Source organism: Fukomys damarensis, unplaced genomic scaffold, assembly GCF_012274545.1.
Source record: "Fukomys damarensis isolate Sample0158 unplaced genomic scaffold, DMR_v1.0_HiC HiC_scaffold_19, whole genome shotgun sequence".
NCBI lineage: Eukaryota > Metazoa > Chordata > Mammalia > Rodentia > Bathyergidae > Fukomys > Fukomys damarensis.
In genome coordinates this window covers 34161572-34178160 of record NW_022900931.1, presented here as the reverse complement: position 1 = coordinate 34178160, position 16589 = coordinate 34161572, and the positions used below count along the sequence as shown (strand labels likewise).

Here is a 16589-nt window from a genome sequence, read left to right as displayed (position 1 = left end):
TGTAGTAGGTAAAAGGAACTGAGTTGAGTAGGAATTTAGGGTAAGGCTTTGTGCTTATCTGGTTAGGAGTTAAGCTGTTTATTATTCACTTTATCTGTTGGTGTCAGAGGCAGACTTTCAACATGGATCCTTATCTCCCCTATTGCCTTTGGGTTTCCACAGAGACTGCTTAAATAAGGCCCCAGACATGGCAGTGTTTTCAGCTGTAACCTCCTCGTAGCCTGCCGGAGCCCCACGTATGTAGTAGTGGTAAGATGGCAGGGGAGGCAAAGCATTCAGTTGTCCTGTGATAGTCATGAGCCTGTACCTTGAGGCTGTCACCTTCAAAAACCCCAGCCTCTTTAGATAAATTGAGGAAGCCAAGATGAGGTGGTTGGGGCTGCGGGGGGTCTCTCCTCCCAGCTCTGGAGAAATAAGATTTTCCTGAGGGCAGGCCTTGTTTCTCTTTTGCTTGTTTGTTTGGGTTTTGTTGTTGCTGTTGTTTTGTTTTTTCGGTACTGGGGATCGAACTTAGGTCCTAGAGGTTGCGAAGTAGTCTGTTGTATATTTCAAAATGGCTGTTCTCCCCTACCCTGCCAGAAGTGCATGAAAGGGGCTCTTCTGCAGTCTTGAACGTGGGAGTTGGAAGGACCCCTAGAGGCAGGACTCACAGAAGTGTGGAACTCTCCCGAGGACCCCAGGGTTGGTAACTGTCAAGTGCGAACACGCTGAGCCCCAGCAGTTCCTCCTTACCATTTGAAGCTCCCTGCTGGCTCTGGGCTGCAGTGGCGGTCATTTGTTACAGTCCCAGCTCTGCGCAGTACACCTGTAAGGCTCCCTCCCCTAACTGCAGTTGTGTGCCCTTGGTCAGCGTCTCCCTTTTCCCCTCCCACTCCCCTGCCCATCTGCTGGGAACCACCATTCTGCCTTCAACGTCTGTGAGTTCAGCTGTTTGTTGATTTCACACATACATGAGGTCATGCACAGTACATGATTCTTTCTGCCTGGCTTGTTTCACTTTGGGCAGTGTCCTTCGGGTGCATCTATATTTTTGCAAGTGACAGAATTCTCTCTGCCTCTGTGTGTACATGTGTGTGTGTACGTGTGTGTGTGTGTGTGTGTGTGTGTGTGTGTGAACCCAAGACCTTCACAATGAGATGCATCCATATCCTTTTTTTATTTGTTATTTTGAGACAGAATCTCACTAAGTTGCTAAGTTGCTGGGGCTGGGCTTGAACTTGCAGTCCTGCCTCAGTCTGTGAAGTGCTAGGATCGCAGGCATGTGCCACCACACCCAGTGCCCCCTGCCTTTCCGAGGCTGAATAGTACAGTGGACCCTTGACTAACGAACTGACTAAGTCAATGTAGCTGAGATCTGGATGTTTACCTGATATACCCTATCCATAAACGAGGCAGATGACTGTTCCGTTAACCTAATTAACCCATTGTTCGTATGTCAGGCCAGGCGTAATTTGAAGGTCCACTGTTTTTCACTGCATATGTCCTCTGTTTATCCATTCATCAATCATGGTGCTCACCTGGGTTGTTCTGCATCTTAGCTACTGTGAATAATGCTGCAGTGAGCATGACATACAGATATCTCATCACTAACAATTTAAACCAACTGCACAGACTTGCTCTCATTTGCAGTCCTTCTAATTATCAAGCAAATGATCTGGCCACAGGCTTAACAAGCCTATTCTTGTTATTATTTCCAAATTCGGATCTGCTGGCTATTTTTACTTGAACAAAGTAGAAGGATACCTCAATAACTTAAATGTGATTCCATTTGGTTTGCTTCTCTGCTTAGGAGAATATACTATAGAAATCTATCACCTAAGATAAAATAGTAAAAAAAAAATATATTTACTAGAAACTACGAACAAGAAATGAAAAGAAACTAGGTGTGGTGGCATACACCTGTAATGCCAGCTACTCAGGAGGCTGAGGCAGGGGAATTGCAAATTTAAGGCCAGCCTGAATGATTTAGTGAGACCTTATCTCGAAAATTTTAAAAGTGCTGGGTATGTACCTCAGTGGTACATACTTAACCTAGCATGTGTAAGGCCCTAGGTTTAATCCCCAAAACCTAAACAAAAATTAAAAGAAAATTCTTGTTATTTTAGAAATTAACAAATGTTCTCCTTGGGGCATTTGGGGAAATAATTTATCTAACATGTATCTAAACTACTGTTGAAATTTGTACAGTGTATTCTCTTGGCATGAGGATAGCTATTCAAGCATGAAGATAACTAATCTGTACAGTACATTACTGGCATGAATTAACTATTTTGATTCCTATTTAAAGACACATGAATAATCAGCTTTGTCTAGGAGAGATCTGATGATAAATAGAAAGGAGATCTTTTAACTGTTTTAGAACTTGGATGCATAAAGATATTATTTACTTTTATGGCTCATCCAGTACTAGCTGGTCTTATAATCTGGCCCTGTTATGTGGGGGACTGCCCTATTAATCATGCCCAAAGCAGGCTGCAAGCAGTGCAGGCTATAAAGAGTTAACCCTGCAGTTGACTCATTTTAAGAAACAAGTATGGCTGAAACTTATATGACTCACAGACGCACCTCATAAGCACAGCAATAGCGCACAGGTTAGCATGACCTTCCTGCTAATGGCCACAGCAGAGACAAGAGAAATGGCCCGTGAAGCTGTGGGGCTCAATATGAGGCAACAGAGTAGCTGAGGTTGGAGTAACTCACACTCAAATTCCATTCCCACGACTAAAACCTTAACTAGAAGCACAAGGTTCATCAGAGCCCTATGTTTTGTCTGTTCTGTTCCTAATTTGAGAATGCTTTGCCTTTTCCTTTATAAGCCTTGTCTGCATTAGTATCCATAGCAACTGCACAACTGCACGTTCTCACATGTAGTTCCCCTTTTACTCCAGCCTGATTACCAATAAAAATCAATGGCTTGGACTGACCAGGGCCTTTGCTGTTTGCTTAGCACTGGCTGTCCTGGATCCCCACTGTTTTCTTTAATTCTGTCTGACTGAGTCTTTCTTCAGCCCTGTGTCATACACTGGGCAGGAGACTGGAACCTGTTGCAGAGGTCTCTGGTACTACTAAATATGGTGTCCCTTTCTGTCCACCATCTTGGCAAGAACAGCCTCTCATACCAACATGTATTGGTCCCTGTTAGAGATTTGCTCATATTTATTAATCTAATAAAATGTATCTTACTAGCATGCTTATATTAAGGTAAATGAGTTTAATACAAAAGATACTTATTATGAAATTAGTTGCTCATATATGAACAATGTATAAGATTGATAGGCAAAATTTTATTTTGTGATAACTACTTTTTTGTCATTGTTAAGATACAACCGGAGCTAAGAAGAAAACAGCTGTTTTTTATAGAAATTAATGAACTATTTACTGTATAAGCCCACATACCTGCAGTAAGTAACATGAAAAAATTGAAGATAACACTGAATGGTTATAAGAAATTTAGTGAGCTTAGTGTCACGTGTGCCAGTAATGTTTTTCACATGTCCAGATATTAACAGAAAGCTCACAGTGCTCAGATGTAAAGAGCCATATAACTTTGGCCTAATTACTGTGGCTGCAATAAACCTACAACATACACATAACCCCCCAAAATCCATTTGAAATCGATGAAGAAAAGAAATAAAATAATTTACTTAGAAATGCTTCAAAGATGATTTTTCCTGATTAAATCTGTGACCACTTTATTTTCCTCCTTCACAAAAGTTCCTTAAAATCAATCAGTAGAGCTGGATGTAGAGGTGCATGCCTGTAATACCAGCACTTTGGAGGCTGAGGCAGGAGGATTGCCACAAGTTCAAGGCAGGCCCAGGGTACACAGTGAGTTCAATGCCAGCCTGAGCTACATAGTGAGGCCTTGTCTCAAAACACAAAAGAAAACAAAAACAAAAACTGACCAGTGAAGCTTCTGGCATCTTGTTCTATAGCTCTGTCGTGACGCCCCATGCCGATGAACCGCGTGTACAATGCAGCTGCTGGCACAAACAACACAGAAACCAGGGAATTCAGATTCTGAAGGGTGGTGATTAAGTATTCTATTTTGTGATTTTATGAGGAATCCACGAAGTTTTTCTTTTTTAGATTAGATGCATAATGAGGCAAAATATTTGAGGGAAAACAAGTGAGACAAAAGTACAGGTCTCGGAGGAAAAAAGCCGACATCTGCTGACACTTAAATGATGCAGTCCATGACGTGGATCTGCAGGGTGTCTATGTCGGGCAGGACCTCCCCGCACTTGGGGCAAGAGTGGATCGGGATGCTCTGGGGTTGCTGTTCCTGCCAGTTCCTATTGTCGGCTCCTGCGAATGAGCAGAAAAGCAATCGTCATTGGCTCCGTCTTGCCAGCACTCTTGCTTGATTTTAAAAACAGCCGGTTAATTTGAACATCGGTTAAACTCTGCAGTGGTACCTGGGAGGATATGAATGCGAGCTTTCGTCTTCAGTGTATGGGCTCACAGAACACAGCACCGGTTTTCCAAACCAGGGTACCTCAGCGCTGCCCCTGCCTCTTCGCTGGAAAGGCTGGTGCCTCCACCTGTGCTTTTCTTTCTGTTGTGCACCAGGCTTCGAGACCTGCGCTGGCGCTGCTGCTCCAGCCTGCTTGTGGTTCCCTCTGCCTGCTGCCTCTTCACCCACAGTGTGCTTAGTCATTTCCTTAACCCATCAGGTGCATTTCTCCCTTTGCTCTTCTACTCTCGCTCATCTAAATCCTCTTTTCGAGGTCAAGCACAGAGTCCCATCTTCTCCAGGCCTCTCTCAACCCCCGTCCGTGTCTAAAATAATCAACTTATCCTCCTCTTGTCTTCACCACTGTCCTTTTTATTACCCTGCATGTGTTCATCTTTTTACACAAGCACCCTGTCCCAGCTACACCACATCCTTAGTGTGCTTGAACTCACCCTGTAGATCAGGCTGGCCTCGAACTTAGAGCGATTCTCCTGCCTCTGCCTCCCAAGTGCTGGGATTACAGGCATCTGTCACTATGGCTGGCTTCATACTCCACTTTTAGAACCCATTTCAGCCAGGCATAGTGGCACACATCTGTGATTCCAGCACTTGGAAGGCTGAGGCAGGAGGCCTTCCTGGACCACATAGCTGGCCTGAACTAATACTGAGATCCTGTCCCAAAACAAAATAAAATAAAATCTCTTTCCATTTCTGGTCACTGGCTGAGTGACGTATATGGAGTTGACACTTCCATAACTGCTGACAACAACAGACAAGAGATGTATCAAGAGAAAAGCAGTTTTGTTAAGAAACTAAAAAAAAAAAAGAAACTAAAAAAAATCTTAAGATAGCGCTGTTTGAAATTTTATGACCAAAAAACACTTACTAGAATAATCAAGGATAATTTTATACTTGTACAGACTTTCTAGATTATAAGGATATATCCAAACGGATAAGTTTTTAAAAATGTAAATAAGTGTTTGCCTTACAGAGTTATAAAGAACAATCTTTCCTTAAGAAATCCAGGTAGGGCAGGGGATGTAGCTCAGTAGTGCTGCTGCCTGCTTACAAGTGCAAGGTCCTGAGTTCGATCCCCGGTACCCCCCCCAAAAAAAGGAAAGAAATACAGGTATAAGAAATTAAGAAATTGACCTTTTAGGGCCAGGGATGTAGCTTAGTGGTACAGTGCCTGCCTGGCAAGTGAAAGGCCCTGAATTTGATTCTCAGTACCAAAAAACAAAAACAAAACAAAACAACAACAAAAACCCCAGAAACTAACCTTTTAGACCTGACCCAGACAACCTGTGGGGCACTTCCAGAAATCAGGTCTACAGCTGATCCTAGGGTGTTTACAACTGGGTTAGAGAAAATGCCTGGCAGCGCTCACCTGGGCGGGTGCAGCTTCCAGAGAACACAGTTTACCCATTGGTGCCAAGGGCCCAAGGCGAGTATTTATGTCCTGCTGCTGTGTGGCCTCTTTTGTAAATGTACCAGGAATAATACTATGCTTAAAAGCAATACTTTTTATTTGACTTCATTTTCCAGTATAGGGTGAACCACTGTTTTTATTTTTAACCTGCACTACTGCCTTTAATGTTTACCGTAACCTTTTCTTCCTGTAGGAGAACTTTGGTAGGTGAATGGAAGGGGAGAAAGGGCAGCAGAAAAGACACCCAGAGACCCTTCCTCAAGACTTGACAGTTTGCTTGTGCTAACACAGCTTCCCTGCTTCCATTTCAACAGCAAGGCGGTGTGTAAAAGGGACTTGGATAGGTCCAACATGTAAAAGCAAATTTCAGGGCCCAGGGTTTAGCTCAGTCACACCGCCTGCCTCACAAGCACAAGGACCTGAATTTGCTCCCCGGTACCAAAATAAATAAATAAATAAAAGCAAATGTCATTAAGTTTGTGAAAATTTCCAATTTTGTGAAAGTGAGGATGGTACCCTAAACCTAGACTTAGTGGCACTGCCATTAACTTTTTTTCTATCTATGTTAGCCTTTGATCTTTTCATTTTTTCATGTCTAGAATTAAGGATAATACTTCCCTTTTAGTGACTTATACATTACAGAACATTATTAGTAGTATTAAAACCAGGTACTACTAAATACAGCACCACACTTTTAAGAAGGGTCATGATCAGTTTCACTTGGGAAACAGAAATCTGGATTTATTACAAATTAAGTGACTGTATAGGTAGTTCTGTGTAGCAGTCAGAGTCAAAATAACTTCGGATTCCACTTCTAATTTTTTCTCTAACTAGCCTTGTGATTCTGGGATATTTAACCTAGTAAAATTGCAGTTTTGTCTTATAAGAATGTGATAATATATACCTCAGAATTTTTTTGAGAATAAAATTAAATAATACAAATAAAGTGATATCAGCACAGTGCCACATGTTAACATCATGTGTGAAACTCCAGTAGTGGGTTAGAAGAGAGTTACTTAAAGAGTACCTAAATGCATATTCAAACACATAAACTCATAAAATAGAGTAATAAAGTACTTTGGAAGTTGGGGAGGGAGACAAAGCATGAAGATGAAGATTGAAAGGGATTTTATTGTATTATTTTGGACACAGTTTCACTACTTTTAGTTCAGGCCAGCCTTGAACTCACCGTGTGGCCCAGGCAGGCCTCCTACCTCAGCCTCCTGAGTGCTGGGATGACAGATATGTGCCACCATGCCTGGCTGAAATGGTTTTTTTAAAAAGTGGAGCATGAAGCTAGGTATGGTGATGTATGCCTCTAATCCCAGCATTTGGGAGGCAAAGGCAGGAGGATCTCTGTAAGTTCAAGGCCATCCTGGGCTACATGGTGAGTTCAAGACCAGCCTGAACTACAAAATGGAAAAAAAAAAAAAAAAGGTGGAATATGAGTTCACTGGAAAGAGACTTCAAGACAGGAATGTAGGTCCAGGAGGGCATCCATGTGAAGGGCACAGCCTGACAGACATTTGCAAATGGGGCTTAGGTTGAGTCAAAGGGGACGATTTAGTTGGCTGGTACTGTAGACTAGAGTGAGATCCGGCAGTGCCGTCTGGTCTGAACTTAGGGGGTGAGGGACAGACTGGGGTACTTGGGAAAGACATGAGGGGCACTAGATTCTAGGTAGCTTGGGATGGAATTATAAAAGGTTGTGGAATATTCTTTGAGTGCCCTTTTGGTGGGACTGTGACTCACCTCTCTGAACGAGGTAGTCCTGCTGCTCAGGATCACCGGTTCTCGCCCCATGCCGGCTCTGCATTTCCATCAGTGACTGCCTGCTGGGATCAAAGCCACACTGCAGCTGATGTTCTGCAGCGACACTGAAACTTGACAGTGTTAAGCAGACAGTCAACAGAAGTACAGAAAAAAGAGCTGCACTACAGCGCTAAGGTCCAAAAATCCATAACTGGAGACTAATCTGATTTTAAATACTGTTGACACTAGCACGCCATGTAGTAAAGGTAAGAATTTTTAAAATCTGCTAGGAATCACCAATCTGTTAATTGATAGAATGGATCAGAAAAAAAGTGGCATATTTCTACACTGAGACTCTACAGAGCAATTAAATAAAAATTAAATCTGCATGTATGAAAATTGAGTACAAAATCACAAGGATATATAAATCAAATTGTAGAACAGCACCTACAGTTTGGAACAAATCAGTGTTTTCTTGTTTTAAGATACTATATAGTGACACACATTGTAGAAGGCTGGCCACCCACCACCTTTCTGGATATACAAGCTAAGGGGCAACTGTCATTTCAGAATTGTCAAAGGTCAGAAGGAATTTTAGAAGTTTTTCTTTTGAGACATATCAGAGAATTTAAGGTGCTGAGGAACATTTCACTGATGACAGTGGCAAGGCAGGGCACTGACCCACGATGAATGTTGACAGCTTATCTCAGAGTCAGGAACACATCTGTCCAGCTTTGTAGTAAGCCAGACTGCAGGAACAGGACCAAGTGACAGGAAGACACAGGGCTCTCACAGCTCCGTCAGGAGACCTGTTTGGCAGGTCACCTCTTCCACAACCCCTGCTGTCACACACGCCAGTCTCCCTCATGTGTTGTAATCTTACCTGCCATCATCTTCAAAAGCGTTGTTCTCTTTCAGCAAAATTGCGAGCTGCAATGCCAGCTGCTCCTTTTCTTCATGAATCTTCTCTCTTGCTGCTCTTTCAGCATGAAAATCAGAACAGTAAACCTCCATCTGTTAGAGGAAAAAAGTACAGCATTTACTACTGAGATGAATGTGGATTCTATACAGCTCACCTGTTTATGAAGTCAGTAGACTGTGCTGCTTCTTAAACAGGCCTCATGGATCTCACACACACACACACACACACACACACACACACACACACTCCTGCTAGAGCCATATGTAATGTAAAAGGTGTGATCCCATTTTGAATAAAGCACAGAACAGAAAAAAAAAAAAATACATGCACCAAAATGGAATTTGAAAGAGTTTGATTTTTTACTTTCTATTTTATCTACTTTACAATGTCTAAAATTTTTGTTTCATACTGGATGGCATTATTTATATAATTTAAAGAAAATTGAAAGGTTGTGAATATAGCTCAGTGGTAAAGCACCGTCCTACCATGGAACAGGCATGGCTGAATCTTACCTGAGCCCTGAGCACTGCCATGGTGTCCAGGTCCTCCTCCTGCTTGGCAATGGTCTGCTTCATCTCATCCATCTGAAGCTGCTTGGAGGCCAGGGCCCTCTCTGCCAGCTCCAGTTTTTCATTTAGTTCCCTCAGCACCGCCTTATCCACCTTTTCTGACTGAAAGACAGTTTTATTCAGGCATATTGACCGGTCCAGAGGCCCAGGTTCACTGCACAGTTCCTCGCAGTAGACAGCCCATCCAGCCCTAGCAGCTGTCTCACTGTGTCCTGTTCACACAGGAACCCAGACCCTCAGCTTCTCTGTGAAGCTTCTCTGAGAAATACTAAAGCTCACTCCCTGGGTCTGTGGACGTTCACACCATCTGTGTACTCAAAGCACATAAGTAGGTGGAACATGAGAAGTTACAAATGTTTCAGCACAAGAAATAATTATAAACTGAAAAGCAGTTTTGAAAACCAGATTTAGTGATAGAAAATGTTCACTGGTTTCTGTTCACCATTAGGCTGTGGAAGGAGTTGTGTTTTTTTTGTTTTTTGTGTTTTTCCCGTGAATACCTCTTTCCTTGTTAGTTCCTCAGTTGTCTTCAGTGCATTATTATGTTCTTGAAGAAGCTTGTTGTGTGTTAACTGCAGAATGGCTAACTTGGACCTATTAAAAAAGATATTAAAAAATGGAATCTTTACCGAAAGTTTGAATATAACTTCCTTATCATCTAAATAATTTAGTAGCAAAATCTTCTTTCGTTTTATTAACCCACTGTTATGGCTTGTGTCTAGATGTCTCCTCAAAGCCTTCTTCGGTCATAGGTGAAGCATTTTTGGAGCGTGTGATGTTGGGATTAAGGGCGTGTGATTACTGAGTCAGTCTACTGATTGGTTTGGCAATGCCCTAATCCTGGAGTCTAGATACAGTATAATAAAGGGCAGAAAGAAGCTGCAAAGGTCACTTGTTTGTTTCCTCTTTATACTTCCTTTGCTACCTTCTGCCCACCATGAACCATTTCTCCTCTGTGATGTCTGTCTGCCATCCCCCGTATCCTGGAGCCGTCCAACTATGGACTGCAACCCCTATAGACTGTGAGCCAAATAAACCTTTCCTCCTTAACTTTGGGTTTCAGGTATTTTGTTTTAGCAAGGAGAAAAGTAACTTAAGTCACTCACCAACTACTAGTATTTTAGAAAGTATTTTCTGAAAAACAAGTTAGAATGCAAGCCATTTTCATAATTTTATTATGATTAAATATTAACTTATCTCTTCAAAGAGTCTCCTAGGACTCTTTCAAATAAATAAAAACATTTTATGAATTCCCAAATCCTAATCCACTATGCATGAAGAAAGCAATCAGCATACTCACTTTTCTTCTTCTGTTTTTGCTTGCTCCATTTTGATTTCTGATCGCATGCTCTCTACTTGGAGTTCTAACTTCTTATTATTATAAACCAGCTCTTGCTTTTCACTCAGCTCTGATGGAGTTGCAAAATTTTTCCTTTCAAGGGCTTGGCATCTAAGAAAGTTAAAGATTTTATGAGGAGAAACAATATTCTACTTCTCAGTGGCTTTTTAACAAATCCCAAGATTATGTAAAATACTAGTAAGCAGGGCTGTAGGATTTATGAATGCCAAAAAAAAAAATTTATTCTTTTTGCTTCTCTGCTGGACATAGGCATATTTCTGAACCCCTATGCCTAAATGTAAAAAGCACATCTAAGTATGACATGAGGTAGTTTTATCATTGAATAATTGTCTTAAATAGTCATACACCTATAGCTTTTGTTATTTAAACCCAGACCAAGGTAGTAATTGGCTAAAAGTGATTCTCATATATTGATCCATGGTTACCTTTTATATTTTTGAAAGTTCGACCTATCAATCACAAAGACTTGGCTTTCTGACAAGGATTCAATAGGGAAAAAAAGGACCTCCCCTTACAGATCAGGAAGAGAGGGTTGGGGATTTAGCTCAGTGGTTCCGCCACCTGCCTCGCAAGTGTAAATACCCAAGTTCGATCCCTGGTTCCAAAAAACAAAACAAAACAGATCAGGAAGAGAATTTCTATATAATAACAGCAAAAACAAATAGCTATGCTAGCTAGCTGTGTACAAGGCATTAATGCCAAGCACACCAAATATTTTATTTAATATAATGATATTGTACCAGGTTATCATAATACTGCAGAGTGTTGGTAAGCGTAACCCTCATAGAAAACACCTATACATGGCACTGGACATGTGTTTGCCAACTAATCCTATAGAATGACATTAATTTAGCTTTGCAAAGATTCAGGTAATTTCTTACATCAAAAGAAACAAGCAAATGCAAAATTCTCAATTTATATATTAGCTTTAATAACTGATTAAAATTCTTGATTCCAATCAATTTTTTTCCTAAAACTTGACTCAACTTTCTTTATGCTCTGTTCCTTTTCTTGTTCATATGTATGTGTCAGCTTATGTCAGACAGGAAGTCTGGCGGCACTGTGGCCAGGAGTCACGTAGGCTAGTACACTAACCGCAGAGTCAAAGTCCTCTGGTCCCCACTCCCAAACATTTTAACATGTACTTCATTCTTTATGTTGTTTCCTTTTCAGTACTAGGGAGTGAACGCAGGGCCTTCATACTGATCTATATCCTCAGCCGTTTAAATTTTTTATTTTGAGACAAGATCTCACTAAATTCCCCAGGTAGGATTTGAACTTACAATCTTCTTGCCTCAGCCTCTCCAGTGTGTTGGGATTATAGGTGTGCTACAACACATCAGGCTAAGAATTTTATTCTTAGACATTCACATGTACATTACTGTTTTTTGTTCATATCTCAGGTCTCTATTTTTCTTTTAGTCAGTAAAAAAACGACATACTTTGTAAAAATGTGTGTTTTTCAAAGTAGGATAAAACTGATTTCTCTTACTTTTCTTGAAGTCTCTTCTTCATTAGCTCAGCTTCACTGAGTTTTGTATGAGCCTCCTGAAGCTCCTTAAATAGGGACGTCACCTGAAGGTTCAATGTTTCCACTTCACTTCCAATCTGTGGTACAGGAAATGCCAAACATTCCCATGTGATTGCCATCAGAGATTAAATGAACCTCTGTAACAGAAGTCCGAATCACTCCTACCCAAGGCTGACCAGATTCACTTTGGATAATTACTACTCCAGATGTTCTTTGGATGCAACTCTGTTTCCTAATAGAGCACTAACTAATCAGTCTGGATGCTCTTGTAGTAATGATTTTGTCACTACTAAAAGTAGCCCTACTTGTGGCTAAGTGATTACAGATCACAGAGGTGCCAACTTCGCTCATTTAGGTTTCCAGTTTACATAGTTTCTGTTAGACAGCCTTTCTCCTGGCAGCTGTGTATTTCCTGTAAATGAGTTTTACATCTCATAAATCTCAATGCTTTTCTCTTAGTGGCTGAATAAATTTTAGTGAGCAAGGTACTACTATGTGCTGGGGATCTTTTCATCTCAGTTTTCTAAATGTTCTGCATTCTCATGCAGTTCCCTACTCGAAAGAGTAGGCATTTGATATGCATAGTTGGCATGCAATATATATGATTGAATAAATGAATTAATGAATGTAGTTTTTTATATAAATGCCTTTCACTTGAGCTACAATGGCTTTTTTAACTTCATATTTTCATTAACTTTCCCTAAGCTCAAGACTCTGCAGGCCCAAAGGCACAGCTCCAAGTTACCATGCAACACTGAATATATACATGAACCACTGTGATTGAAATGACTGTCCCTAACCATAACAGCACAGAAACAAGATCCTTCCATTCTATTAGCTTCTGAGTCATTCAACAAATGACCTCATTATAAAGTAGATGAAGGTCCTTTTTCATTTAGTGGGCTTGTTCACTTAAGGATTTAGGAAATGAAATACAGGACTCGTTTCATAGAGTATCATACACATATGTGTCCCCCCAGTTGACACTGAATAAAACTCAGCACAGGACAAAGAATACAAGGTGATTCTTATGTGCCTGGGCCTGTCCAGCAGTCTTGGAATTTTGGTACCCACGGCCTCTGCGTCTTTGTCCTCCTTCTCTTCTGTGTTCCCCTCTGTCTGGGTCTCTATCTCAGAGCGATCATTTGCTTTCTTTTCAAACTCTGAAATTCTGAAAAAAAATACAGATGTGTAGAAAAGTTACTTTCTCTTTGGCATTAAGACACACTCAATTGCAGACACACTCAAAAGAACACTATCGGGCCAGGGATTTGGCTTAATAGTTCACTGCCTGACTCGCAGACACAAGGGCCTAAGTTCAATACCCAGTAGAAAAAAAAAAAAAGTTAACGCTTTCAAAATCTGGATAAAATATTGGGTTTTCAGATCCTCTTTACATTCCTTATATTAGCGCTGATTTTGTTTTTCATTCTAAGACTGGCTAGAACTGGTGTGATTTAACACACAAAGGTGAAAGACAGGAATAACATGTCTTCACCATGACCTGTTTCCTGCGAATGTACTATCAAGAAGTATTTTTAAAAATTTGTGTGTACATATGTAGATGTAGATATATTTGTTCCACAAGTACCTATGTGTCCTATTTATAAGAATTTAATCCAGGCATGGTGGCACATGCCTGTATTCCTAGCTACTTGAGAGGCTGAGGCAGGAAGGATCACAAGTTCAAGGCCAGCCTGGACAACTAAGATCCTGTCCAAAAACAGTAAAAGAATATAAAATAAAATAAAGGGCTAGAGATGTAGCTCAGTGGAAGAAAGCTTGCCTAATATGTATCAAACCTTGCGTTCAATCCTCATTACTGGGAAGAAGAAAGGAGGAAGAAGAAAGAAGGGGGAGGGGGGAGGAGGAGGCGGAGGGGACGGAAAGAGGAAGTGGGGAGGACGAGGAGCACGAGGACGAAGAGGAAGAGGACGAAGATAATTCAGCAGGAAAGGAAAGACTTTTCCTTTTAGCACCCCTTTAAATTTAGAAGTCCCAAACAATCAAATGTAGCACCATTCTTACACTGACTCAGGACAAATGAAACAAATAAGATTATTGTTGAAGATGGTGGGGTTGAGTATATGCCATTAGTTTTTCCCCCACTCCAAACCTCATGAAATAATTTAAAAAGGCCTGGGCCAATGGAACAAATAGAAAAGGTGAGGAAAGAACAATAAGAAAACGTGGAAAGCCCAAGAGTGAGTGGGAGCAGGGTTAGCATTCAAAAATGTCTGGACACCAAGCCAACATGAGGCAACTCCAACTGGGGACACTGGAAGCGGTGATAAGGACAGGGCCTGTTGGAGGAGGGGCTGGAATACGGTGAGACAGGAGTTTCAGGCTCAGGCGTGTTAAGCAGAGTGGAGAGACTGGGTTTCCCACATACACAGAGCAGTTCACAGGGAGGAACTCCACCTCTTTCTGCTCATCTCAGGAACCCTAACATCAAGAAAACTGTCCTGCAGGCAGGAGGCTGAAAGTCTTCTCTGGAGAATTCAACCAGGAGGGAAAACATTGCAAGTTTCAGGCATAGGCTTCCCCAAGGACACCTCCCAGCTGGATGTCCCTACAGACACAAAGCTCGGAGTAGCTTCTAACTCTCTCCTCCCTCTTATATCAGCCTTACATCTGATCAAACAGCCAAGATCGCACATATCTGAGGAAAACCTTAAAATAAATGATACTTTTCTACAGAAAATAGAGTATGATGCTATGAGGGGTTAACACGAATATCCCTAGAGACATAAGAAAACATATTGCTACCACTTAAAAAGAAACATTAAAAACACCAAGAATAAGAAAAGGAAGATAGCTGATATGATCTAGTAGAACGGAGATAAAGAAGGGTTGAAGGTATAGCTCAGTGGTAGAGCACTTGCCTAGCAATGAGGCCCTGGGTTTGATCCCCAGGTGCAAAAAGAAACAACAAAAAAAATTTAAAAAGCAAAGAACAAGTCTGGTGATTTAGCTCAGTGGTTCCACTGCCTGCCTTGCAAGTGCAAGGACCCAAGTTTGATCCCCAATACCAAAAAGAAAAAAGAAAATAAATAAAAAATAAAAAACAAAGAACAACAAAATTTATGAAAATTAGATGGCTAGCCCTGGGGATCCAACTTAAAATAATGAAATGATAGTAGGTTCTAGAAAGATAATTAAAGGTAAAAAAAAAGTCAGTACAGGAAGTAATCCCTACATTAATTTAGGAGTTTTCAAGAAGGGAAGGTTCAAGTGAGGCTAGAACAAATGGATGAAAGACAGGCTCACAGGAAAGCACAATGTGAAATATCACAATGGAAACAACCAAAGAAGCTTCAGAGAGGAGAAAAACAAAAGGTGTTTCATATCAAGACACAATCAGAAAGGCAAGGATTTCTCAACAGTAAAATCAGAAGCTAAAATACAATGAAGCAATGCTTTCAAAATTTGAAGGGAAGATAATATCTACTCTAGAATTTATATAACCAAAACTATCCAGTAAGTATAAAAGTAGAGAGATTTTCAGAGTCAGAACTCAGAAAACATATTCCTCACATATCCTTTTCAGTTAGTAGAGATATAATATACACTATTGAAAAAGAAAAAAAGAAAAAGCAAGAAAGGCATTGGATTAGGAAAACTGGTGATCCAACACCAGAGAACTAAAGGAATTCAACAGTATGATAACAGAGATCCCAAGATGACTGCTATACAGCAGGGCCCAGAAAGCAACCAGGCAAGTAGTACTGCACTCCTAATGTGTTTGAATGGAACTGATTTCCTCACCGGAAGGAAGTGTAGGAGGAATCCGGAAGTGTAGGAGGAAGCTGAGTTCTGTGATTTGAACACCCCCTCTGCAATACATGTTGAAATTTAAACTGCCATTGGCATTATATCAGCACTGCCTTCCTGAATGGATTAAAGCTGTTATCTTGGGGGTGGGTTCTTAAGAAAGGGATGAGTTCAGTTCTGTTTCTCTCTGGCACATTCTTGACTGCTCTTCTCCTGTGTTATAATGCAACAAGAAGACCTGGACCGGAAGCAGCCCCTTGATCTTGAACGACCCAGCATTTATAACTGTGAGCCAAATAAACTAAAGTTGTTTAGAATTTATCCATCTGTAGGATTCTGTTACAGTAGCAGAAAACTGACTAAATAGGTAAAATTTTAAAGAAGTAATTCTGCACAGAGATTTTAAAAATGTGTAAAACAGGGAGAACAGTCATGATACGTAGATTGACTACAGACTCTGTGTGTGTGCACAGTAATGTAAACACTGAGGTAATCCTCAACTAAATATCAATATAATCAAGCTCAGAAGAAGACGGGGAAGAAAAGAGGGGTCTAGAACATATGTATGTTGTGTTAATGACAGTAGAAGTCAGTTAAATCATCTTTCATAGTGGGAGGCCAACAGATAGTATTTAAAATCTTTCTAAAAAATGTATGTAACAATTTAAAAGCTTGATATGTAGAGGTAAATATAAAAAAAACCAACTAAATATGTTGAAAATGCTTGTATCAGAAGCAGGAAAAAGCGGGAGGGTTGTTGGATCAGAACTGTTGTTTCTCCATGAGACGTTTGTAG

At 40.8% G+C, this 16589-nt stretch overlaps 1 protein-coding gene across 9 annotated transcripts in view; it reads right to left on the bottom strand.

Annotated features, from left to right (window-relative positions):
- Positions 1-3935: 3935 nt before the first annotated feature.
- The window catches only part of Optn (optineurin), a 28178-nt gene continuing 15524 nt past the window's right edge, over positions 3936-16589 (bottom strand). For 5 of the 9 annotated variants that reach the window (XM_010621298.2, XM_010621294.3, XM_010621299.3 and 2 more), the window contains 8 exons: positions 13094-13190; positions 11981-12096; positions 10429-10578; positions 9629-9722; positions 9072-9230; positions 8521-8651; positions 7638-7768; positions 3936-4308 (listed from right to left, as the gene is read on the bottom strand). In XM_010621298.2, the coding sequence (XP_010619600.1) occupies positions 4181-4308; positions 7638-7768; positions 8521-8651; positions 9072-9230; positions 9629-9722; positions 10429-10578; positions 11981-12096; positions 13094-13190 (1006 nt within the window). In that variant the 3' untranslated portion in view covers positions 3936-4180. The remainder of the gene's footprint in view (positions 4309-7637; positions 7769-8520; positions 8652-9071; positions 9231-9628; positions 9723-10428; positions 10579-11980; positions 12097-13093; positions 13191-16589) is intronic. The other 4 variants (XM_010621295.3, XM_010621300.3, XM_010621297.3 and 1 more) reach the window with 2 other exon arrangements.